The sequence below is a fragment of the Aulonocara sp. 'chitande type north' Nkhata Bay genome, linkage group LG18, assembly GCF_057382095.1.
Source record: "Aulonocara sp. 'chitande type north' Nkhata Bay isolate Kocher_YH1m ecotype deep benthic linkage group LG18, A_spYH_male_GT1.1, whole genome shotgun sequence".
NCBI classification, from domain to species: Eukaryota; Metazoa; Chordata; class Actinopteri; order Cichliformes; family Cichlidae; genus Aulonocara; species Aulonocara sp. 'chitande type north' Nkhata Bay.
This window is the reverse complement of record NC_141361.1, coordinates 26,624,707-26,649,830: the sequence shown is the minus strand read 5'-3', so window position 1 is coordinate 26,649,830 and position 25,124 is coordinate 26,624,707. Positions and strand designations below refer to the sequence as shown.

At 40.2% G+C, this 25,124-nt stretch overlaps 2 protein-coding genes across 2 annotated transcripts; one reads left to right on the top strand and one right to left on the bottom strand.

The window, feature by feature from the left end:
- Positions 1 to 310: 310 nt before the first annotated feature.
- On the top strand, positions 311 to 24,511 carry cdc73 (cell division cycle 73, Paf1/RNA polymerase II complex component, homolog (S. cerevisiae)). Its single transcript, XM_086272788.1, has 17 exons — positions 311 to 515; positions 1,186 to 1,291; positions 1,465 to 1,534; positions 1,677 to 1,739; positions 1,999 to 2,051; positions 2,512 to 2,600; positions 2,694 to 2,907; positions 7,178 to 7,276; positions 7,714 to 7,792; positions 8,534 to 8,598; positions 18,149 to 18,206; positions 19,985 to 20,020; positions 20,118 to 20,205; positions 20,562 to 20,723; positions 21,912 to 22,012; positions 23,385 to 23,526; positions 23,675 to 24,511. Exons 1-17 carry the CDS (start codon positions 385 to 387, stop codon positions 23,709 to 23,711), a joined length of 1,593 nt encoding a protein of 530 aa, XP_086128914.1. The 5' UTR covers positions 311 to 384; the 3' UTR covers positions 23,712 to 24,511.
- On the bottom strand, positions 7,126 to 16,276 carry LOC147308763 (beta-1,3-galactosyltransferase 2-like). Its single transcript, XM_086272792.1, has 2 exons — positions 15,447 to 16,276; positions 7,126 to 10,691 (listed from the first exon to the last, which is right to left on the bottom strand). The coding sequence occupies exon 2, from the start codon at positions 10,577 to 10,579 to the stop codon at positions 9,305 to 9,307; it is 1,275 nt and encodes a 424-aa protein (XP_086128918.1). The 5' UTR covers positions 10,580 to 10,691; positions 15,447 to 16,276; the 3' UTR covers positions 7,126 to 9,304.
- Positions 24,512 to 25,124: the final 613 nt, after the last annotated feature.

The window sequence follows — 25,124 nt, the reverse complement described above, 5'->3', positions numbered from 1 at the left end:
CCCAACATGCTGATGTTTTCATTTTTAATTTTAAAGCAACATCCAACATATAAAATATTTATAACATGACTGTTGACACAGCGTTTTAGGAGATGGACATGAGATTTGGTCGTTCTCAAGTGTTTCACAACCATTCTGTTGTATCTGTCCTGCTTAACATGTACCTACTGTAGCGGCGATGTAAAGCCCTTCCTAATAAACAACTTGCTGCTCTGGAAATGCGCTTTCATTTTACCAATAACTGCCTGAGTTGTTGAACTGATACATCACTGTGATCAAAGTAAAGTTTGCAGTTAAAGCGTCATTCAGATCAGGCATCTAGAGAGGCCGCACGATGTTGATAACTGGGGGCCTTGCAAACACACTACACACATACAACTGAAGATGGCGGATGTGTTGAGTGTTCTTCGTCAGTATAACATCCAGAAAAAGGAGATTGTTGCTAAAGGAGATGAAGTTATATTTGGGGAGTTCTCCTGGCCGAAGAATGTCAAGACCAACTACATAATCTGGGGGTATGTCAGTGCTAATAACATCTACAAAGTGCTTCAGTAGGCCTGCAGCTGATGCTCATCTGTGCCTTGTGCTGCTAGTAACGACGGAAGGCTCGCTAGCTACGAAATGCTAACCCAGCTACTTTCCTCAAAAGTTAAAGCACCCTTTTAATTGTTGTTAGTGCATCAGGGAGGTCTCTTCCATAGACTATAGAGCCAATTTTACTAGCTTCCATGAAAGCCAATGTATGTCTTTTAAACTTACCTCGCGAGGGGTTCAGCCAAACTTGTAGTGTTGTGTAATGCTAATTAATCATGGACGCTAGCTAGCGAGCGAGTTGTTTCACGGAGACAGAGATTCAGAGTCGAGTTGAAACACCTGTGTGTTTGTTTGTTTTCTCTTTTAGTCCCTACAGTCATGACTATAAACGTCTTTCTTCACCGTGCAAAAACCAAACTTTGTGCATGTGACGCAGAAATTAAAGTTGCAACTAGCAGTGCTTTAGCTAGCAGGAGAATTGTTGACAGTGGTTGATAAAGTAACTTTGGCTTTATATTCAAGCTTTAATGCGGTTCACATCAAACCACTTTAAGTGTGCTTCACGCAGTAATTCACTTAAAGTTTGTTAGTTGTAAAACTGGACACTTGCATGCTTTTTCAAAAATGTTTTGTGCTTGTTTTGATCTTTAGTACTGGTAAAGAGGGGCAGCCCAAAGAGTACTATACCTTGGACTCTATCTTGTTCTTGCTCAACAATGTGCACCTGCCGCATCCATCCTATGTGCGAAGAGCTGCAGTAAGTGCTCTGGAGTTCATATGAAACAGCCCAGAATCTGTCAGTATCAATCCTTCATTGCTTACCAACGTGTTGTTTGAGACACCCCTGATTCCAGCCCACATTTTGTCATACATGCAGCATCTTGTAAACTTTAAAGAGTGTTGACTTTTATGATTGTGTGTTGTTTATAGACAGAGAACATCCCTGTTGTCAGACGACCTGATCGAAAGGGCTTGCTGTCATATCTTAATGGCGAGAGCTGTAAGTAGCGCTTGGGCGCTGAGGATGGGGGTGTTTTGTGGCATCTAGTACAGCCTTTGGCATTTTCCAAAATTGTAATGATTTCTTCCAGGTTTTGGTTCCCTGAAAATTTGCTTCAAATGTTGTTTTTGTCCATTTGCAGCCACGTCAACGAGCATCGACAGAAGTGCGCCCATAGAAATAGGTCTGCAAAGCCGGACACAAGGTAAAGTAACAACATGATGTGGAGTTTAGTTTCATAACTTAATCCTGAAATGTAAATTTCAGGAATAATTACTACTTATAACTGCTAGAGCTGATACCAGTGATGCAACATACACTGTCCTATTTTTACAAAAACAATTTTGCATAAGTGAAATAAAGGAAGGTGGGATGAAGGAATTTGTTTTGCATAGTGATACAATGTTTTTTGTTTGTTTTTCTTTCTTTGCTATTGTTGTTTGTTTTTTTGTTTTGTTTTTTAGTTAAAAGAGCAGCTGATGAGGCATCCTCTGAAGCCAAAAAACCAAGAGTTGAGGTAAATTATGTTACTTCAGCTGTCACATGTGGCTCATGTTGTTTTCTGTGTGGTATCACACAGGACACAGAAATCACAGTTTTCCTATTCTGACATACTTAACATTGAATTTGTTTACATATTCTTACTGTAATAAATGTGGACCACTCCCAACACCTGAAAATACTACCACTACTAATCATGATGATGATAATAATTCATTTTTAAAAATAATTCCATTAGGAAAATATTTAAATGAATTAACTTAGTAAACTAAATAGTGGGAAACGCAGCTCATTAAATATTCTTCAGTGTTTAGTGTAACTGAATATAAAATGGGTAACTGTGTCATGCATGCAGGTGACACAGTGAGTATTTTAACTTTTACAAATTTCAGCAGTGTGGGCAGTTAAAGGTTTTTGATATATCATTTTTTATCCTGCAATTTGCTAATAATGTGAAAACTGCTTTCAATCTCAAGGATGAGGAACGTGTGCGTCTGGACAAGGAGCGTCTGGCTGCCCGTCTGGAGGGCCATAAAGAAGGCATCGTGCAGATCGAACAGATCAGGTATGATCAGGTTATGAGCTTTTCCTTATTCTGATTACCAGTTCCTCCTAACAGATAGTTCAGCTTATCAAAACGTTTGTCCCTGTCTTCCAGATCACTGTCTGAGGCCATGTCTGTGGAAAAAATTGCAGCCATTAAAGCAAAGATTATGGCAAAGAAGCGTTCAACTATCAAAACAGATCTCGATGATGACATAACACTGAAGCAGAGAAGCTTTGTGGATGCAGAAGTGGATGTCACCAGGGATATTGTTAGCAGAGAGCGGGTCTGGAGGACTAGGACAACCATTCTCCAGAGCACTGGAAAGGTTAGTGTACACTTTATGCCAGACTGTTTTCTGATGAAACTTTGAAACTAATGAAACTTTCCTTCAGAAGCAAGAGCCTTAAGACAAGTGTGTTGTCAACTAGCGCTGTATAAATGAATTGTAATTGACTTGACACTATAATGCCAGATGTATCATATCATGTAACCAGAAACCCCTTTTAACCCTACGCCATCACCTGACGTGCACCTCCCTAGAAGTCTGTCTAAAACTTGGGTCGACGCAGAAATAACTGAATGGCCTGGAACATAAAAAGGGGTTTCTAGTTACCTTGTGAGTTATGACATAGATTTCCCACAGAAGTCTAAATTATACATTAGCCTCCGGAACCCTAAGAGACAGTGCATTGGGTTGAGAAAACATTCAAATGGCCCAGCCATGAAAGCACCATAAATGTGTACCAGTACATGGACCAGTGTGAACCACTAGATGGCAGCAGAAGCTGAATTTAAATGTTAGGAATTAACTGATAACTACAGATTGTTGAAAAGATGTGCTCACCTATCAGTTTAAATTTGGCTTATCAAAAACGAAACCATCTTATTTAAAGTCCAGCCATCTTTGTTTTGTTTGTTTTAAGGTTGTCAGATATCTGATCTTATCTTAGTTTAACCTTTTTAAAGCTAAATAGATTTGTTTTGTCAGTCGCTCGATAAACTAATTTATTTAATGTGTCTCATTATGTCTAACTGGAGAGAGATATAGGGATAGGGAGGTAACAGTGCACAGTATTCAGTTAAGTATGAATGCCTGTTCAGATTCCACATGTTTAATATTTTTCTTATGATATCCAGAGTATTAAATGATAAAAAATCTAAACAAAAACCAAATATTCATGAACAAGAATTTAGAGTTCACAGTTAAATGAAACTAATCCTTCACACCAGTTGTGCCGTTGAAATTTTTTTTTCTTTAATGAAATGTTCAAAGTAAGGCAGCTGTCTCACTTTGTAGACACTGAGGGCAAAACTTGGAATTCCACCTGAACATCTGTTCTGTGGATGGATCGCTTGTTAGGAGAGAAATTGCAGAATCATGCAAAATATTGATTTTAATTATTGTACATATTTAATGAACCTGCTGCGTTGTTTATATGCAACAGCGAATGGACCATAACTAGTGAAATTTGAGCTCCTATTTGAATGTTCTTTTTGTTGTTTACATGCAAAGACTTCAGTTTTCTTGGCTCACAGTTCAAACTTAACCTGGGAAATTCTGTACTGAGGTGGGCATTAGAGCAGGGCGATATGGCCAAAAATATTTATCACGATATATATTTGAAAATTTGCGATAACGATATAACCGACGATATAATTGATGCGAGACAAAATACAACTCCACAACATTACTAGTGCAAAAAGACAACCTTCCATTTATTTTCACTTAAACAAGAAGCTGGTTTTTATGTACATTAAAGCTTTATAAAAATGTAACAGTGCAAATGCAAATTCCTTGCTGAAAGTTTAACCAAAAGGCATTTCCAGTAGAAATGGGCTGACATATCCTGAGCATAACCATATATAATATCCACTGAAGTTAAAAATAGGTGCTTTGCAACATTAAACTGCAGTGTGCAGTATGCATTTTTCGGACCATAAGGTGCACGGGATTATAAGGCACATTAAGCGAAACAAAGCAGTCAGATAAATCAAACTTTATTAAACTCATTCTTCTTGCTTCCTCCACTTCTGTACCATTGATTCATTAATGTTGAATTCTCTGGCAGCTGCTCTATTCCCATGTTGTTGCAGTATATTAATGACTAACCTCGTATTGTGGATGGATTATCTCAGTTGTTCTCCTGACTGAAGTTTGGTCCGTTTACAGCATCCTGCCATGCGATTGCATTTGTCTCTAACCATGAAGAACCTTCACGTTAACTTTTATAAGTGGAAAAGTGTTAGTGTTCGTCCTCCAGCTTCACTGTTTATGTTATGCTAACATAGCTGTATCGCTAGCGATCACGTAGCACATCATTATATACCAGCTAGCCCAACTTCAGTAACCCTACAAACGTCACTGCTGTTTAGTTTCCTGTCTTCATTTATGTTGGAAGTGATAGCAGAGCTGTACGTTTGATTTTTTTCAGAAATCTCTCGGTCAGAACATGCAATATCATGCTTAGGTAACTAGCGAAACTAGCGAGCTAACTTCCGCTAGCTTCCTGCTAACTTCTAACTCCGTTAAATGTAATAACTTTTGTTTTCATGGATGCCTGGAAGTTAAACTTTATAGTTACACCTGGTAAAGCAGCAATGCTGATCGTTTTATTAAAGATGAAAGAATTTAGACAGTTTTTAACTCTAAGTGATGCTGCAGTGTTGTTTGACCTGAAGCATACGGAGTTTAGGACCCAGATTACTCCCAGATTTAAGAGCATCTTAGTCGACAAATATGACAATGACAACGGCCGCTTGCATGTTCTGCAAAAAAATGTGCTTTGTTGTGTATCTGACGGACAAACACCAAACCAGTTCCACATCACGGAAGTTGCACCATTTTTACAAACCGATAGCTAGGTTTCATTTGACGTAGACGTGACGTCGACGTAAAGCGCGAAATTTGACTGGCGGTCGGAAGTGAAAAAGATAAGCGCAAAACACAGACAGACAGTACGCAAAATGCCTATGTCCTGTTGTGTTTACGGATGCTCCAGTAGGTCGACCCGAGAAACTGATAAACGGTATTTTAGGGTACCAAAAATAGCCCAACGAAGAGGAGAAAAATGGAAAATTCTAACCGAAAAACGTAGGAAAAAATGGATTTTAAATTTACGTTTACAGTCGGGAGGAGCAGAGTCTGCCAATGCCCGTGTCTGCAGCGACCACTTCGTCAGAGGTAATGTTATGTTTGCAAACGAACTTATTAGCATTAGGTTGTCGTTAAATTCTCGTTTACTTAGTGCTTTTAAGTTAGTAGTCTAATATTGACTTGATTGGGACTATAGGCTGCCCAAGTGCTTTGGATGACGAAGAGTCGGAGGACTGGGCTCCGACGGTCAATCTCGGCTACGAACGAAAACCCAGATCGGAATCAGTTCTCAAACGAGAGAAAAGAATGAAGCTTAAGGCAGAACAGCATCGATGTGCAGAGGCGATTTTGGATATGCAACAGACGGCTGAGAGCCCGGATTTGAGCCTACTTAATTAGGCTACTAACCCTGCCATACAATTGCAATGAGCTGCAATCACTTCTCCATCCTCCTTTGCAATTACCCAAGTCTTCAGAGGTGTCTCGTTAGACCTCTGAGAATGGTTTACCTTGAAACAAACAACTGTCACTCTAACGAAGTCCTAAGGATGTGGCATGTTTGTTGACGTTAAAGCCGCTACCGCTAACTGTTAGCGTGTTTAAGATAAAGCAATATAAGAACAAACACTCACCCTTGCAAACACCAAACTGTATCCATCACGGATACGTTTTGTTCCAAGGTTGTGGACCCACCCGCTGACAAAAAAATTGTACGCCTCCAGACTCTTGAAAGCTTTCATTTGCTGCCTAGTGTAGTAAGAAGTCTGGAGGACCAAGTAGTTGGTGATATCCACAGCCTCGATAGTAGGCAAATCCTTTACTTCTGTGGTGTATTCGGACATTTTCAAAGAATACGGATCACGTCCGATATATTTCTTAACTATCTGTTTATATCTCTCCCGAGAAACGGGGTCTAAAGTTGCACAATAGCTGCTCTCCTGACTCTCCACAGTGTCCTCCATGTTTACTTCCGCCCTCCACTCAAAAATCGCGCTGCCTCCGCACGTCATCAGAACCACGTGACCGCAACCCAACTATTCTGGTTCATCTGTTTCACTCAACAATCGGCCATGTGCGTATGAAAACAAAGGCACTGCGCATGCGCGTTTTACTCCCATTCTATCGCGATATTTCATTTTCCTATCGTTGCCTAACATTATACCGGTATTACCGTGAACGGTATAATATGGCCCAGCCCTAGTGGGCATGATACGCACACATGACGCTCATCGTTTCTAAACCAAACTAAAGATGTAGACAGACTGTTAACTTAACAGCACACAGTAATTAACTCATTCACTGCCAGCCATTGGCAGTGAATGAGTTAAACCCATTGACTCATTCACTGCCATTGACGGCTATAGACGTCAATGGCAGTGAATGAGTTAATAACTTGTACATTTTAAATGTGTTTTAATTGAATCTCTTCTGTGAGGGAAGTCTCGTTTTTGTTTTTAAAAGGAAACGACTCCTGCTCAACCTATTTTTGTTCCTTTTTCAGAACTTTTCCAAAAACATTTTTGCCATCCTTCAGTCCGTGAAAGCTCGAGAAGAAGGGCGAGCTCCGGAGCAGAGACCAGCACAGAACACAACTCAAGCGGTAAACTGACAAATATCCACTTCCTACAAATTACGTTACGTTATTTTTATTTTTTATTTTTTATTGGACCTTAATCTTTTTTTATTAAGTGTTTATTTGCACATGGTTTAGATCTTAATCACACTTTTTTTGTAAATTAATTTCTTTACAATTTGAAAATACAGGAGTAATAAGGACGATTAAGAACCAGTTGATGATTTGTTGGTTGAATAAGCACACACCTTTAATTTGATTAGCTGTTAGTCCTGTTACGTTTGCATCTCATAAATAAATCAAAGTTAAAACTGACATATATTCATCTTATAATGAATTTGTCCAAAGTTATGTGTGCAAAAATAGTCTGTAGGTGTTTGAGTTAGTTGCAAATCCACTATAGTTTAAACTGAAGAGCGGTGTGTTTGTATATACAGGTATTTATTGTTTCGTATCTTTTCCAGGACCCGTCCCTAAGGAACAAGCAACCTGTCCCAGCTGCCTATAACAGATACGATCAGGAGCGATTCAAGGGAAAAGAAGGTGCGTTTTAGAAATGCTTTACTGATCATTTTAGTATCAATCCTTTTGCAAAAGAGTGCTTGTTTGTTTGAGTTAATATAAGTTCACTGATCCACAGTTTCCACATTTAAACCCAGCATCAGTAAACAAATGTGGTCAGAGTATGGAGAGAAATTTGCCACAAATGCATGCGATATGATTCACAAGCGTAAACTAAAGATTCACAAACGCGTACAATGATATGTGTGTAACTTTTGAGAACTCAGACGCACGTGCTTTAATCCACACACACACAAATATCAAGCAATCTGACCACACGTGAAACAATTTTACAAATGCGTTCATCCAAACTTGAATAAATACTGATCATTTATGATCATTTATGCACACTTTATTAAGTTTAGCTTCACGAATCAGATAATGTTCTCTTTCAACAACATTTCTGTGCGCGCACACATCTAAAAATAATCATCTCTCATGTCCTTCACAAAACCATAAATGCGTAAGCACCAGTCACCTGATACTCACAGACCACGTCACATGCCCACTTGAGATTTTAAGGCAAATTTAATGCTGCTAGCTTCACACAGATTCACAAATGTAAGCTGCTTTCAAGTCCCAGTGTAAAACTGGGACATCTGGGCTTATAAGCGGCGAACACGTTGCATAATATGCAGGTATTAGATTTCATTATACTTATAAAGAAAAAAACCCTCTTTGTTCAGCCAGTGAGCTCCAACTCATAGCATGTTGTTGTCCTAGAAACGGAGGGCTTCAAGATCGATACTATGGGCACGTATCACGGCATGACCCTGAAGTCAGTGACGGTAAGAAATAACTTTTTGCACAATAACTACTAACCAAAACCTCAACCTGTGACGCATGTATACAAGCACGGTTTTCCACAGGAAGTCATAAAGTCTGTCAAGTAGTTAAATAACACATTTTAAATGTGCTTATGTATGTAACAGCATTTGAAAAACAGATGCCTGCTGTTCTTTCTAAATAGATTTTACTGTTTCAAAGAAATTCAGCACAAAGTACAGATAACTGGATACATGTCCTCTGTGTAGGTAATGATGTCGCATCCTTACACGTCACCTGTCACAGCCATTTTTCAAAATAACTTCTTGGACAGTTTAATATGTGGAGATGTTTACTTGCACTGTCTGCTTCAGAAATCTAAAAGTCATACAGTAGCTCTGATTATTACAAAAAAGTACTTTATTTCTGTACAGTGAAGCACAGCGTGTTCTTTCATAAAATAAAACTCCAGTAGTTTGACTCAGACGTAGAAATAGTTCTTATCTCTGTTGTACAAAGTTGGCTAGAGCACTTGATTTGATTTTTACATTTCCAACATTTATGCACATTTTGTGTTGTGGATAAAATGGGTTTGGATTATAAGTAAAGTCCCTTGATATGAAGTTCAAAAAAGAGGATGTGCTGAGATATAAATCTCTTTTTATTTTGTTTTTATTTATTTATTTATTTTATTTTTAACAGTGAGCATGTGAGTGTAACAGTGTCCTTTCACTCAGCTGATTTCTCTCCAGTCACTCTGTGTAAGTGTGTCCTGCCTGCTCTCTCTTTAAATGCGTTGATGCAGGCGTTTCGCTTGTTGCTCTGAAGGTGATGCCAGTATTTCAGGAGCTCATTGGGATGAAACCCATGTGATGTTATCAGATGGCTGTACTTGCAGCTGGAGTAAGATACTCGCCAGTGGTTGAATAAGAACTCATTTGGTGGTGGCGTGGGTTCGATTCCGAGGCTGGCCAGACATATTCCCACAAACACGTCCTCCAGATGCAGATGGCGGATACGTAAAGACACTTGATAGATTTTCCTTGCGAGATCCCCAGAAAAGACGTAACCAGTCCCAGAGCAAAAGGTGGGATACTTGTCACCTGGGTACAGCTCCGGGGGCATGTACCACTTGCTGTTTTTATTTCGGTTGGGTGCGTAGCCTCTCATGTTGTTTCCTGTGAAGTAGTTCCTCCTGGGCTCCAGTTCAGGCCTGAGCAGCTTAAAAATGAGGTACTCTGTGTTGACGAACATGTCGCTGTCTGTCTTCATGACGTAGCTGGTGTGCGGACAGTGCATTGCAACCCAGTTTAGTCCCATCAGTGTCTTTATGGTGAGGTTTTTGTAAGAATCCAGGAAGTCCTGCTGAATGATATCATGATGCCTCCGGCTCTCTGCTTCTAGCATCCTTTGTTGTAGAAGTCCCAGTTCTCCATCTTTTTTCCCCAGCAGAAAGAGCCGGATAAATCCCAGAGCTGGAGCAACACTCTCGTTCCCCCACGTCTGCCGTATAGCATTCCTCGCCTCCACCTGCCGAGCTTCAGTGGCAATCAGCAACACCAGAAATGGCGCAGCTGTGTTGTCTGCACATTTATCAGGCTCGTTAATGATGTAAGGGTACGGTCCGTGGGTTATCACGGCGCTGAGGTCTGCGTCGTCTCTTTGGCTTGTGTTTGCTGCCAGAACGTTCTGAAAATTTGGGTCTGGTTGAGTTGGGTAAACTCCCTGATTTTCACGGGAGCTGATGTTGGCGTCAGCCTTGAAAGTCTGTTGAGGAATGATGACGAACCTCCACTGTGAATGGCGGGTGCTTGTGTTCCATTTGGCTTTGGTGGTGTGAGCTGCTCCACCTCCATACACCAGAGGATGCCCTCTCCACCATGGCATACCAGTGAGCCTCGGCAGCCACACCTGGTGGACTAGAAAGAACAGCACACCCAGCAGAGAGAGCAGATACAGAAGTTTAGCTGTGTGTTTACAGCAGTGGCGTCGTTTCCACTGCATGGTGTCGACACTTCTAGTCTTGACAGTTGTTACGCTTCAATCCAGTTGTCAGCAGGGTTTCAGCTCCTGTTGATGAGTAATATAAATCACTTTGTTGATACCCAGTGATGGCCTAGGAGACAGTGGAAAGAAGAGTATACATTTTCATTGTGAAAAACGAAATTATACTCACAGTTTTCATTCTGATAAGGCTGCAGTTTACAGTAAATAAGCTTGTAAATACCAGCCAAGTTAAGAAAACTTTGCAGCAATCTGGTGAGCACGTTTTCATTTCTTGATTTGGAGAAATACACAACTTGATTGGCCCATCCTGTTGTTTTTAAACATATTTGATATCATATTAATGTAATGAGGGTACATTTCTATAGTCTAAATATAGTTCGTAGGCTTTTATATCGACATTAAAATCTACAAATTACCTGCTTTGACGTCTTCCTCTACCACACTCGTTTGGTTTTAGTTTTCATGTACCGTAATTGTCGGGCTATAAGCCGCTACTTTTTGCACAAGCTTTGAACCCTGCGGCTTTTAGTCAGGTGCGGCTTTTCTATGGATTGTCCATGATTTTTGTCATATCGTAAGACGATTTGTTTTGTTTGTTCCGCTGTTGTACGGCACTACGTTGCCTGGCGGAAGGATCGGGGTTCAAGAGTGGTATGTTGGTCACATGTCCATCCGCCAGGCAACATAGTGCCGTACAAGTAGCGCGAAAAACAAACTTCAAAGTAGCGCTACGCGTTCAGCGGGAGTCGTGGATGATGAGCGGCGATAAACTTGCGAAAAGCAAGTTGTGCTCAACTCTACCAGTGGATTCTGACAGCGTGGAAAAGTGTGCAAACATCCACGATCACCAACGGATTTCGAAGGGCTGGACTGCTGCATGATGAAGAGGAGGACACCGCCACGGCCCTTCAGAGGGTGTTCGACTCCGACACTGACAATGACAATGAGGATTATCTTTGGTTTTGAAAGTGACAACGAAGGAAAGAAGCTGAGAGTGGATGACGAAGCCATCCTGAGCCTGTTCGTTTCCGACACTGGAGAAGAGGACTTTGGTGGTTTTAGTGCGCAGGAAGATGGTGGTGAATGACTGACTTTTCTTCTTGTTAAAGCCGTGTCACTGCACCTGAGCCTAAAAGGTAGTCCGAATCTATTTTTCTGGTGTGCTGTAGGTTACTGTTATGTACTACATTTGTTACTCATTTATGAAGCACAGCACATGTGCAAATATGTATGGAACGCCAGGACTGCCATAATGAATTAATTAAATACACCATTAAATAATTAATTAAATGTGGCAATAATTAATTAAAATTGGAATTAATTAATTAAATAAATAGTTATGACACATGTAATTAATTAATTATTGACACCTTTAATTAATTATTTAATGATATATTTATTTATTTCATTTTGGCAGTCATGGCGCCTGGCTCTCATCATGAAATAATTTTATCTGTCAGCCTCACCCATCAAACTCAGGAGGCGGGGTTAACGCTGCCCATGCAGCTTCTCTAACATTTGATTGGTTGCCGTGCAAAGTAAGTCAAAACAGGTCGATCCTAGATAATCGATTGCTTGTGTAGACTTGGGGCAGCCAGGTATCCCAGAATGCAGATCAAATCACAAGCAGCAATGGTGGTGGTGTAGTTTTAAAATACCCCGTTTTTCTGTCACCAGCTACACTTTTAACAGTGTTTTAGCCGCGAATGTCGTGACGTATGTCTGGTCAGGTTGTCAACATAGAACATGTTTGCAAAAGTGCTCAGATGTTTTCAGAGATTTCACTAGCTCTGCTAACAGTTAGCATGCAGAGTGCACCGAGGGGGTTACGTTAACCGGTTTGTTTACATATTCCACTCTCCGTGTTCCACATGTTGCATTCGCAGATTCTCATTTTCACCGAACGATCGTCTCTTTCCGCCTGGTCTTGTGTCTCTGTGCTTCTGTAACATAAAGAACGAGCTGACATTTTTCTCACGAAACCAGCGATCAGCTCAACAGACCCTCAGTTTACCTGCATGCATCCTCCTCCTCATCTGTCAGCTGTTTAACACCTGCTGCTAATTCAAGAAACACGCCTACGTTACCTGGTGATAGTCACAGTTTAACCGGGCAGCCGGTGCTCGATATAACGCAATGTCAGCGCATTTTTCTGCACAAGATAAGTAAATATAGTGTTTTCCCCGAGCGCAGAGCTGCTGGAGCTTGTTTCCTTACAGAGCACTTTATAGGCGAACAGCTTCATCAGCGGCTGATGTCCAATCACCGGCACACAGCTTTGAAACCTCAGCTGAGTTTTAGCTCTCAGTGGTTAAACGCTGGACTTCATTCACTCAGGTTCTGTCTGTCGGGTCACGTTTACTTCGCTGTTTTATTTACAACTGAGCAAATCGGTTTGGCTGAGGTTAAAGTTACGTTTCATAACTGCATAGTTTCACAGACGTTTAATGGTTCACTGGCACATGTGTTAGACTGAACTATCATCTAAATATCATCTGTTTTTTAATAGTTATTCAACTGTATTCTAAGCACCAGCTGTCTGTTAGAATGTGATTGTTTTTCTGTCTGTTGGCAGAGGTATAAAAATGCGCAGGAAAATCTGACGTGCATGGCAAACTTCACCGACGATATTTAGGGAGGAATAAACACACATCAAACATAAATGAACCATTTGTCTGTCTCCATAATTGAGAGCATTTTCTCTTCTTATGTCAACACTCTCTCTCTCTTTTTTTTTTTTGCTTTTTCGGTCATGTTATGTTTACCTGTCAAAGGCTTGTTACAAACTATGAAACACATGGTGCAGACTTCTGGATGTTAGAAGAAAACTAATACTGCTCATGAATGAGACTAAAGGCATGACGGTGTCCTTTAAAACTAAACATGTTAATAGGACCTCCCTGTTTATATCATAGTTTATGATATAGCATGTGTATTTCAGTAATAGCCTGCTGAGGCCACTATACGTGCTGGCCTCATATCAAATGTGAAGGCAGACTGAGTCTATGTTTGACGTTTGTTTATATCTAATCTTCCTTTTCAAACATTTAAACAGCAGCGAGTCTGCAGCTGAGGGAATACAAATTCAAATTGTCGGAACAGGTTTGCTCGTTTCTTGGATTCATTTGGTGATTTATTAAATGTATAACTGTTATTCTAATCTGCTGCTGAGTCTCTTACACTTTTCTTTATGCTGTATATTTTCACGTCTCTGGAATAGTTGGCAGTTAGATAGTCAGGTGGGAAACTTTGTGTTAACTCATGGAGCTGAGGATATCGTGGATATGCTGACCTCGCTGCGTGGTGTACAGAGTGAGGTCAGCATGATTAATATTCACAATAAAAATATTAGCCGAACATCATGAAGTCTGTATGTGTTTCATAGTGTCGAACAACCTTTGTACAGTTAAAGCCAGCAGTTACTACATGACAGAAACACCAACGTTATCTCTTTTATGTGTTTATACACAGGTCAGGCTGATTACTGAACAAAAACCCAAAGATCAGATGTTAAACAGATTTATTTGCTCTCTCTCCTCCTTAAACATGTTTTTAATGTTAGTTATAATTCAGAATTGGCGACTGAAACACGTAGGACACATAAGAACATCAGGAAATAAAACACCGATAAATATAACCTCAGTAAAAGAAGTCAGCGGGGGTTACTACAGCTGTGTACCGGGGCCTGCGCTTTGTCGGTGGGATTGCTTGCGAGGCGAGCGGGTCTATCCCACGCTTTGCCGTGAGACTGGGCAGACATCTCCGAAATCATCGAAACACTTTTGCAAAGAGGCTGTATCTTGACAAACCGACCAGACACATGAAGATTAAACCACTACATTCTCGGCTAAAAAAATATTAAAACGGTATTTGGTAACACACAAACAGGGTTTTTCAAAGCTCAGTTCTGTTAGCTTCCACATGCCGGTTGTTGTGTGCTAGAAACAATGGCCACCAGGCCAAAGCAATGGTTTTGACTCGATCAGCGTTAACCCCGCCCCCTGAGTTTGATGGGTGAGGCTGACAGATAAAATTATTTCATGATGAGAGCCAGGCGCCATGACTGCCAAAATGAAATAAATAAATATATCATTAAATAATTAATTAAATGTGTCAATAATTAATGAAATGTGTCAATAATTAATTAAAATGTGAAATACATAAATAATTAATTAAATGTGTCAATAATTAATTAATTACATGTGTCATAACTATTTATTTAATTAATTAATTCCAATTTTAATTAATTATTGCCACATTTAATTAATTATTTAATGGTGTATTTAATTAATTCATTATGGCAGTCCTGGCGTTCCATAAATATGTACCCATAACTTGTTTTTCAAAATATTAATAAAAGGGGTGTGTCTCCAAACAGCCATCTCTTTCCTGACATATTCTCTTACATATGATAAGTCAATATTGAAACACCTGCGGCTTTTAGTCAGGTGCGGCTAATGTATGTACAAAACAGGATTTTCCCCTGATTTTAGCTTGTGCGGCTAATATTCAGGTGCGCTTTGTAGTCCGGGAAATACGGTAATAATGCTAGAATGCTAGTTGTGGCTAATTGTAGAATGTCAACAGACGGTGTAGTTTTTGCAGATGAGTTTTCTTTCTTTTTTTTAAGAAAATTACAAAACAAAGGAGCCTAACATAACAGAGAGGACTTTGAGAGAGTTTAAATTCTCTCCACTGTTGCATGCTTCAGTAGAAATAAGTTTTTCTCCCTTTAGAAAGACACACCCTTTACATCCTGTAAGTTAAACCACAACCAGAGGAGTGAATTATATCAGTCATCTGTTATGACTGTTTTTATGTCGATGTTCGTCTGTATTTTCAATTCTTCACAACATAAACTCACCTTTTTTAGTCTAAAAACTTGTCTCTGTGGTATTCATCGCTGCTGGATAAATTAGTCTTCACACATTGCGACTGGCCTCTCGGTCTCTGTTCCTGCGGTGCTTTTGGCCACATCATAAATGCACACAGCCCCATGTCCTCACTTTTTTTTTTTTTTTTTTTTTTCCTGCAGCATATGTCAAATTGTCCTCTTCTTTGGCTGGTAAGGTTTCTGTAGTCAGTCCAGGGAAATTAATTTTTCCAGGTAATCCTAGCTTTTTGCCTCATGCGTGCACAAATGTGCTGCTAGTTCATGCGTGCATGCCTGGCAAGAGCATGTTTGAGCGCTCCGGTGTTGCAGTCTCTCAATCTGCCTTGGCGCATTGTCCCTAGAGGCTTGATTTTAGCTGTGGTGTGCTGCTTCTTTTGCTCATGGCCGAAGAGAGAGGAGACACGGTAGTTGACAGTAAGCTGCAGCCCTGGGTCCTTTTACTGTCCCCGCTGTCATGTTGTGTATATCAAAGCAGGCACGCAGAGATGGGATTCACATCTGAATGATAAATAAGCCTACATGTCTCCGTTCAGCTTTGCTCCCCCTTTCTGTGCTTATCCTCGTTTCCTCTTGTTCTTCCTCTTTGATTCACATGCCCGCTGTCCACTGTGTTTCTCAGATCGTTCAGATTTCGGTTTTTATGCTTATCCCCCCTCCCTATTCAGCTGCCTCTCACGCACTGCTCCTTCTAGCTAGAGGAATGAAAGCAACGGGGGAGGAGGAAGATGAACGGAAGGAAGAGCTGTGAGTTGTGAGCTCGCTCTGAAAGGCAGCTCTAGGCTCGGTGGCATTACGCTCTCTCACCACGTCACGCCGTCTTTGCTGCTGTTGCTGCCTGCTCTGTTAAAGGGGAGGGGGTTGGGCTACTGACCTATTTGTATTCACACCCACTCTGAGGAATGAGGAATAAACCATTATCTCAATTGGCATGCTGTGAGAAAAGGGAAGAGAGGTCATTGTGTACACACTTCCACAAATCTTAGAGGGTCGCTGATTTAAAAGTGGCAAACATCAGCTTACATGTTGTTGACTGAAAAACAGTGGACATTACCACCCAGACCCCAGCAGTCTGTCACCTCACACAAACGTCTTGCATATAGTTAATTAAAATTATCTTTACACTAAGCTCACTAAATCTAATATTTCGCGTCTTTGCCCATGTTACAATACACATATTTTATTTGTGTCTGGTAATGACAGAAAAATAAAAAAACGGTGACTTTTCAGGTGACAAACCACAACTGTGATTCTTAGCAGCACAAAGGCATAAGTACTGTTGCTGAAGCGTGAACTAAAATTGTAAGTGACCGTTATGTTTTTATGACTGTTCCAGCAGTAGAAATCCCATTTCTGAATTTTACAACATAATCACAGTTTTCTCATCCTGTGAGAAAGTTTGACTCCACTAACTTTTGCATGTTGGACTTTTATGTTTCTTTTTTCTGGTTTCATCTAAACATATAGGCCTTTGCCATAGCTTAGTACAGTGGTGGTGCAGATTGAATTACAGAATAGATCGATTTATTGTAAGCTATGCTTTAATGTACAGTTATCACCCATCACACCTGCTCCGCTCCACATTTCTGAAGCAGCAGAGCTCCTTCTCCCTCAGACTGATTCAACCTCACTGCCACAAAGAACCCTTGAGGAAATCATTCCTACTGTTCTCTATAAAGCTGTGTTTAAAACTCTTCATGCTGTGACAGGTGAACACACCTGTCAGGCATAAAATCCCAAATGTACTTTGTATTAAACCTTCATTCAGCTGTTTGTTTGTTTGTTTTTTTAATTTGCTTTTTTTATGTAATGTACATATAAATTAATGCAATTTTCACTTTTCTCTCAGGCAATGTCAGTCTTACTATTACTGTTTTTAACTACATTTTTACTTTTTTGTTTTTAATCACTGCTATAACTATAAATTCCTGCATAAGGCTTTTATCGTGTATTTCTTTGTTTAATGCGGTCTCTACTATTTTTACTTTTTATGTTTCTGTTCTAACACCCACATTTCCCTTGTGAGGTCAGTAAAGCAGCTATCTGTCTTGTTTTGTAGGTTAGCCCTGACAAGTTTAGCTCTCTTTCACAAGGGTAACTTGTGAACAAACAAATACTAGTGCTAAGAAAAACTACAGCAGTGTAATTAGCATTTGAGAGGTTTAAGGAACTTGCACTCGCACTCAGATGGGGCCTTCTAGTTAACATTAACCCACATTCAGTTCAAGCAGATGAGCTCCAGACATGCAATTTATCTGTAAATGACACACTTTGTTGTAGAGCTTCAGTTAGACGTTACCTTGCAGATCAGAGGAGTTGGAGTATATTTGATACTTGATGCCCACTAATATTTAACTGTTGGTTGATTGTAGTTGTGTTAAAATGCTGAAAACTTTAGAAAACAAATAACAGATCACGATAAGGATGACTACCAGCTGCTTCAAGAGCAGCTGCTCCTGCTGGGTGGCTATCTAAGCCTAAATATTCAACACTGTTCAGTTATTTCACTGATGAAACACCTTGAACAATTTATTTCAAGTGGCCTGTTGGGCACAACAATCGAAGCTGCACAATTTTTATATTTCTTGTTAACATCAGAAGTTTCTGAAGACACTGTATGATGGGACTGTATATAACCTTGTATTTTTAATCTTGAGGTGTTGCTTGTTTTCTAGGAAGGAGCATCTGCTCGAAAGGCCCAGACCCCTGCACTGCAGCCTGTACCTCGTCCAGGTTAGTGTTGAATTCTAAATGTTCATGTTTAATCATGCATAAAGAATAAATACAGAGTAAAAACCTTTTTTTTAGTTTTTGCCCATCGTGCCACAGAGTGTAAGGACTGTTTCTGTTTGAGAGTTTGTACTGGAGTGATGTTTTTAACAAAGACAGACTTGCACTCTGTACTACTACAATATTCTTTTCTGTGCCTTATTTTTCATATAGCAAGGGAAAACCGCTAAAAACACCCTATAGTCTGTACATGCTCCAGCTGAGCCTGGGCTAGTTCCTTTTTCATTCATTTCTCAAGGGTTAAATTGATTCTGTCATTTTTTTTGTCCTCCTCCCAAATCCTGACGTAGTCACATCATGACTGTTTTCAGTTTTCAGTGCTCCCAACACTGCCTGTTAGTATGTGTTGATCAGCTCTTTTCATATATCAGTCACTCGGGTCTCTTACCAGCAATTTCTAAAGGGACTGTATCAGAGCGTTGTGTAATAATAACGGTATTTCTTTTATTCACAACGTCGACTGTTTCCAGGCGTGGCATTTAGACACATGACTGTACTAATAAAAAAAGAAAAGAATATTCACATGATTTCTGAATGAAGCTGCATCGCTAAAATAACCTTTTGTCTGTAGAGAAGAATCACATGTTTGTTTGACTCTTCTACAAACGCTTAGCAACTTCCCATTGCATGTGTGGAAGAAATAAAAAGTAGAACCAGTTTGACCCATTTGACCTGCAGCAGAGGTTTTAAGCTAAAACTTTGTCTTTGAGTGTGACTGCAAGTCTGACAAAAACTGTCTTTTCTGCTTTATTTAATTATACTCCAATTAGCAAAAGACTAAACGTTTAAATATATTTAGTGGTCTTTCTTTAATTTTTGCCACTACTTTTATAAACTATCTAACGGTTCTCCAGTTGCTCACTCCATGGTGGTATTTCACATGGGATTTATGCATTTGTGTTGCTTTCAGTTTTATCTCCAGCTGCTTCAGCCGGTTGGTAGATATTTATTACTTTAACACATTGCAGAGTTCTTGCAAATCCCCAACCCCAATTCCAAAAATGTTGGGACACAATAAAATGTAAATTAAAAACCGAATGCATCCTCTCCTCTTTCAACACCAGTGCAGACCAGATCATGTGCTGTCTGATGTAGGATTCAATACTTGATGTAATTGAAATATGGGTTGATGCCAAATTCTGTTCTTACTTAGATTTTAAACAAGGTCCCAACTTAAACATCATGAAACTGAACCACAGTTTGATGAAATGGGGAACTTGGAGAATCGGCTACATGTATTTTTAGTCTAACACTTTTTCTTTTTTTTATCATTTGACACACTCCGTGTATGCAAGCTTTAAGAGGCAAAGTCGGGTTTCCGTTTTCTTTTCTTTTTTCTTTTTCCCCTTTTGGACCTAAAGGGTTCATTTATTTCATTGGTTAAAGTTAGCATTAGGTATACTGATAGACACCAGATTCTTCCAACTATCATGTGGAAGTACCTCCCCTTTTCCAAACAGTTTTTAAGGATAAATTCCAAAAAAAAAAAAAAACCCTTTCTGTGTTCAGGTTTAGTGATGTTCGTTCAGTCGTTGGATATTGTAAGTCTTACTATTGTTAGAGCTTATGAAGAAAATTTCTTGTCAAGGAAGTGACTTAACAAATACTTGACGCATAGGAAGCAGTTTTACTGAGGATTGTTGTTCTTGTCTTTGGACTCAATATCCACATTCGTGTTTGTATTTATTTAAAATATATTCTTTTAACTGTTTTCTCTCTAGTTTCACAAGCCAGACCTCCACCAAACCAGAAGAAAGGTACATCACATTTGATCAGAGTTAATCACTGTTTTTTAGTAGTACTGACCAACTGAGCTGTAGTTTTAAACCATTTTTAATGTGGCTTTCTCCACAGGATCCCGAACACCAATCATCATCATCCCTGCTGCCACCACCTCCCTCATCACAATGCTCAATGCTAAGGATCTCCTGCAGGATCTGAAGTAAGTACAAATCATTAGTGCCCTTCTTCTTTCTCTAAAGTGTTCACATAATGAATCAACTGCACTGTCTTCCATGCATTGATGTTATTTGGTGGTTGATGTTCTTCAGACACGCAGTAGTGGATTTTTTTTTGTCAAGTTGCTCAACACTAAGTTTAGGGCAGAGATTGAAAAAGAGCTTGGCGTGCCAGCGGTGACTGTCTGTGGTCGTTGCCATAGAGCAACAACTGTTTGGAGGTTTAATGACTGGATTTAATGTTGGCACCTCTGCAAAATGGGCAGTGTTGGCAAGAAAGGTAAAAATTGTACCCTAAGGAGCAGCAGTGAAATGACTTCCAGACTCTGGCCTGTACCAGGTTTATCACATCAGAAGAGAAGAAGAAGCAGGGCATCCCGCGGGACAATGAGGTTCTGCTACAGAGGCGCAAAGACCAGATCCAGCCTGGTGGCACAACACTGAGTGTCACCGTGCCGTACCGCGTCATCGATCAGCCGCTCAAACTGGCTCCCCAGGATTGGTCAGTATATGTATTTTCTCAGTTATATTAGCATTTTACACCATACAGGAACACTATGGAAACAACAAGCCTGTACTCCCCTCTGTACCTTTATCATGAAATGACCATTCATCAGATGACTCAGCTGTTAACGGGGGATATTTGAGTGTTTAGCAAATATGACTCATTATTATGCATGCAGCCTGTGTTGAAACCACAAGATGATTATGTTTCAGAGTCTGAGTTATCATATAATGGGTACACAGTACTGGCCGATTGTTGAATAATTTCAGAGGGAAATGGGGGGGAGAGGTGTGTGTTTCCTCTTCCTCACTTCTGCTGGAGCAAGTCTTAAGCCCATGTATAACACCCACTGGTATTGGCATATATAGCACATTACTGGTACTTGTGTAGCACCTTTCTACTTAAGTTGAGTACTCAGTGCTTCCTACTGCAAGCTGCACACAATCATACTCTAGTTGCTGCATTGGATGCAACTTTTCAGTAACCTGCCCAAGGACATGTGGAGCCGAGGATCAGTCCACCAGTTTTCCGAACCACTCCACTTGACCTACAGCCGATCAAGAATTTCAGCATCGGGCATCCTTGGTTGTAAATCCAACATCAGGAAAACACATATTGTCATATTAATGATACCTGAGATCCTTGCCCTCTGCTGCAGTGTTCAGTGAATGTGTTTACAGCTTATTGCACCTTCTTTAAATGCAGGGCTCTAGAGTGTGACCAATTTGGTCGCAAATGCGACCATATTTTTCAGTGGTGCGACTAAAAAAAAAAAAATATTTGGTTGCACCTGTGCGACCAAATGTTCGGTTAGCAAAAAAAAAAAAAAAAATCTGCAACCTTCCAACAACAGACACATATTATGCCCCTATCGTGGACTAAACCAATGAGAGATAGTAAGGGGCGGGACCTCTCTGATGAGGCCTGATCCTTCTGAAATTCATAGCCAGTGCTCTGACACGGTGTCATCAATCTTTGAATGCTGAAAAAGCACAGTGTATCCAGAAAAACACATTATATTATAGAAATTATTATAAAATTTGTGTGCGCCTAACTTTTGTGCCGGTACGCCTAACTTTTTAAAGTTAGGCGTACCGGTACGCCCATGGCAAAAAGTTAGTCTAGAGCCCTGAAATGTTTAATCCAGTTTTTTTTTTTTTTTGACAAGCCTGTTTCTTCCTTCAGGGATCGAGTGGTGGCTGTGTTCGTGCAGGGTCCTGCCTGGCAGTTCAAAGGCTGGCCGTGGCTGCTGCCCGACGGCTCTCCTGTCGACATTTTTGCCAAAAGTAAGTAATATTGTGAAGTCTAAATAGACTATTTAGTCTATTTAGTTTCACTGTGTTGAAACGATAGCAGTAAAAAATGGTTGGAGTCGTGATGTTTGGTTTTCCACTCATTCAAAGAATCAGCAAATTGTGAACTCTGTGCCTGTTGTAGACATATTTATCTGTGGACACCTTTCAAAGCACTCAGTGTTACCTTACAACAATAAAATTAACAAGTAGATCAATATTAAAGAGAGATTTAAGTTTGAGATTCAGAAATGTAAAACATAAGGCGTTGATGGTTATAGGTGATATGCTGATACTAACAGGTAGGTTTTGCGCTGTGCTTTTAAGCTGTGTCATAGTTTGGTTGACGGAGTTAGAGGCAGTGAGTTCCAACGATGAGTCTCAGCTAAAGCCTCTAGTGTTAAAGTCTGAAGCGAGGAGCAGTGAGGAGAGCGTGGAGCACGGGCAGAGGTGTGAGGAGATGAGGGTGCCAGGTCATGGAGAGCTTTGAAAGTGAGGAGCAGAATCTTGTATTGGGGAGACGGTGAAGCTGGGTGAGAATAGGTGTAATATGATAAGTGTGGGTGATTATTCTCTCTGCAGAGTTCTGTACAATTTGGAGCCAGTTAAGAAGTTTTGGGTGGAGATCAGAGAGAATAGCATTCCATTAATCCAAAGGCATGGATTATTGGAATGCTGTTCAAGGGCATGAACTAGAACTTGTGTGTAGCCTGAAGATGTTAGGTGGACTTGATGTGGGTGACAAAGAGAGTATTGTCCATCTATAGAGACATCAGATAGGGTGTCCTTTCATTCAATAAAATAACTTCATGACGGCTTGCGAGCAGGTAATGAGGAAAGGACGGGCAAAGGAGTTGTCAACGTAAAAATGAAACTATATTTCTGAGAAGAAAGAGATCATTTATAAATAGCAGGGGGTCCAGTACTGATCCTTTAGGGACCCCATGTGTGACCGAGGCTAATAGAGAGCGTACAGTCTTGCCTTGAACTATATCCTGTCAGAAAGGAAGGATGTAAACCATTCTCGTGCTGTGTCCTGGAGTCCAGCACTGGCTCGTCATTCTAACAGAAGAGGGTGGGAAGTGGTATCAAAGCAGCACTGAGGTCAAGGAGGATGAGGATGGTGAGAACAGTGCCATGTGATGTCAGGAGGGATGTCAGTGGTCTGTCTAGAACGGAAATCGCGTTGAAATGGCTCGTAGAAATTATTGTTAACTAGAGCTGTGGTGCCACCGTGTCTTCCAGGATTTTAGAGATGAGGTTGGAAAAGGATTCAGAGGGTTGAATGTGTAGAATAAACGAAGACGTTGAGGAGATATTACTGAAAAACATCCTTACGGTTGCATGAATGCATTTTCCCCTCCAGTACGAGCTTTTCATTTAAAATACGATGAGGCAACGACTGATCCCAATGTGCAAAAGTGGGATGTGACCGTCCTGGAGCTGAGCCGCCACAGACGCCATCTGGACCGGCCCGTCTTCCTGCGCTTTTGGGAGACCCTTGACAGGTACTTAATTTTTATGCACTTAATTAAATTTCTTAATGTAATTTAATTTCACCTCGATGCACCTTTTTTATTTGTTTTTAATATGTAGTTAACGAAACTTTCTGTAATAAACTCTTTTCCTCGCTCCCTTTTCTTTCTTGGTGAACAGATACATGGTGAAACACAAATCTCACCTCAGGTTCTGAGCCAGGATCACAGCCACAGACACCGAAAATCCCACAAATCAATTCGTCAGCCTTCCCCTTCTAATTGGTCCAACTCCCTCATCCAAGCTGCCAATCCATCTTCCAACATGATCCCCATTTTAAGAGGAAGAGGAGGAGCGATCATTCCAGGGCTTCCTCCAGGACTCCTAATGCAGTCTGCTGGAATTGTTACTTTGGACATCAGAAAGGAGATTTTTGTGTTTTTGTTGTAATTGTTTTCTAATGTTTTCAGGTAGTTAAAGACAAATACCAAAATAAGTTTTATATAAAAGGTAACATGCTGCGGAGATGATTAAAACACAATACTAAGCAACATGAGCTCAGAGGGAGATGCTTGCCTTTTGTCAGCGGTAAACAGGAAATGTGAGCATTTTAGTCTGATGAAAACGTGAGAATCTCTGGGTACAACTGAGGCAAGTGCTGAGTTTGAGGAAGAGACTTTCTTTACACTTCTCTTTTTTTTTTTAAATTTTGGGTGTTTGTGGTCTGAATGTACATATGTGATCAACTCTGTGAGAGCCAAAACTCCTTGAGCAGAAAGGGGAGTGCAGGTAAATGTGTTCATATGTTAGATTGCTCCTCTGCTCTCACTCAGTTAAAATGATCTCAGTCAAGCAGTCAATCCCTAGTTCAGTTTTTGACAGCTCTGCACACATCTTGGTCATGCAATGACCTTGTTAAACTCCTTTTTTTTGGTGTTGTGCTAGATGAGAGAAATTATGGAGAGTATTGCTTTAAAACATCACATGAAAATAGACAATAAAGCCTCTGAGAAACAAGTGCTTGTGTGCAGTCTGCTGAACGTGGGTAGTGCTTATTTGATTTGATATCTCAGTAGTTTAATGTTAGTTTCATTTCTCCATGTCACCTGAAATACATTTTGTGGTTAATGAGGCTAAACAGATGCAGCTGAGCCCTAAAATATCTCTCCAGTTTTACTGTGTGGCTCCAGCACTGTTACATAATGTCTTGTGAAATGTAGCTACTATAAACAATTCTAACACATTTTACTGTTGCAGTTAATAATCTGCTCGTGGTTTGATGACTTCATAATCAAAATACGAACTAAAACAAATCCACGAGTATCAGAACAAGTGATCTGTGACGGCCGTGATTGGCTTCCTAAGGATTAGGAATAACCTCATTGGGACTGGAGGATGTTTAAACTGGATAGAGTGCATGCTTGCTCATGTTCCATCGTATATAATCTCCAGACGCTTTATTAGGAACACCTTAGTACTTCAAGGTTTGACCCCCTTTTGCCTGCAGATCTGCCTTAATTCTTCATGGTATAGATTCCGTGAGGTGCCGGAAACCATGTTGATATGACAGCTTTGCACAGTTGCTGCAGATTTATCAGATGCACATTCATGATGTGATTTCCACATTCAT

Coding starts and splice junctions, on each gene's coding strand:
- cdc73 (XM_086272788.1), top strand. CDS start 385: ATGGCGGATGTGTTGAGTGTTCTTCGTCAGTATAACATCCAGAAAAAG. Junction 1,535..1,676: donor ATATCTTAATGGCGAGAGCT/GTAAGTAGCGCT, acceptor GTCCATTTGCAG/CCACGTCAACGAGCATCGAC. Junction 7,277..7,713: donor CACAGAACACAACTCAAGCG/GTAAACTGACAA, acceptor TATCTTTTCCAG/GACCCGTCCCTAAGGAACAA.
- LOC147308763 (XM_086272792.1), bottom strand. CDS start 10,579: ATGCAGTGGAAACGACGCCACTGCTGTAAACACACAGCTAAACTTCTG.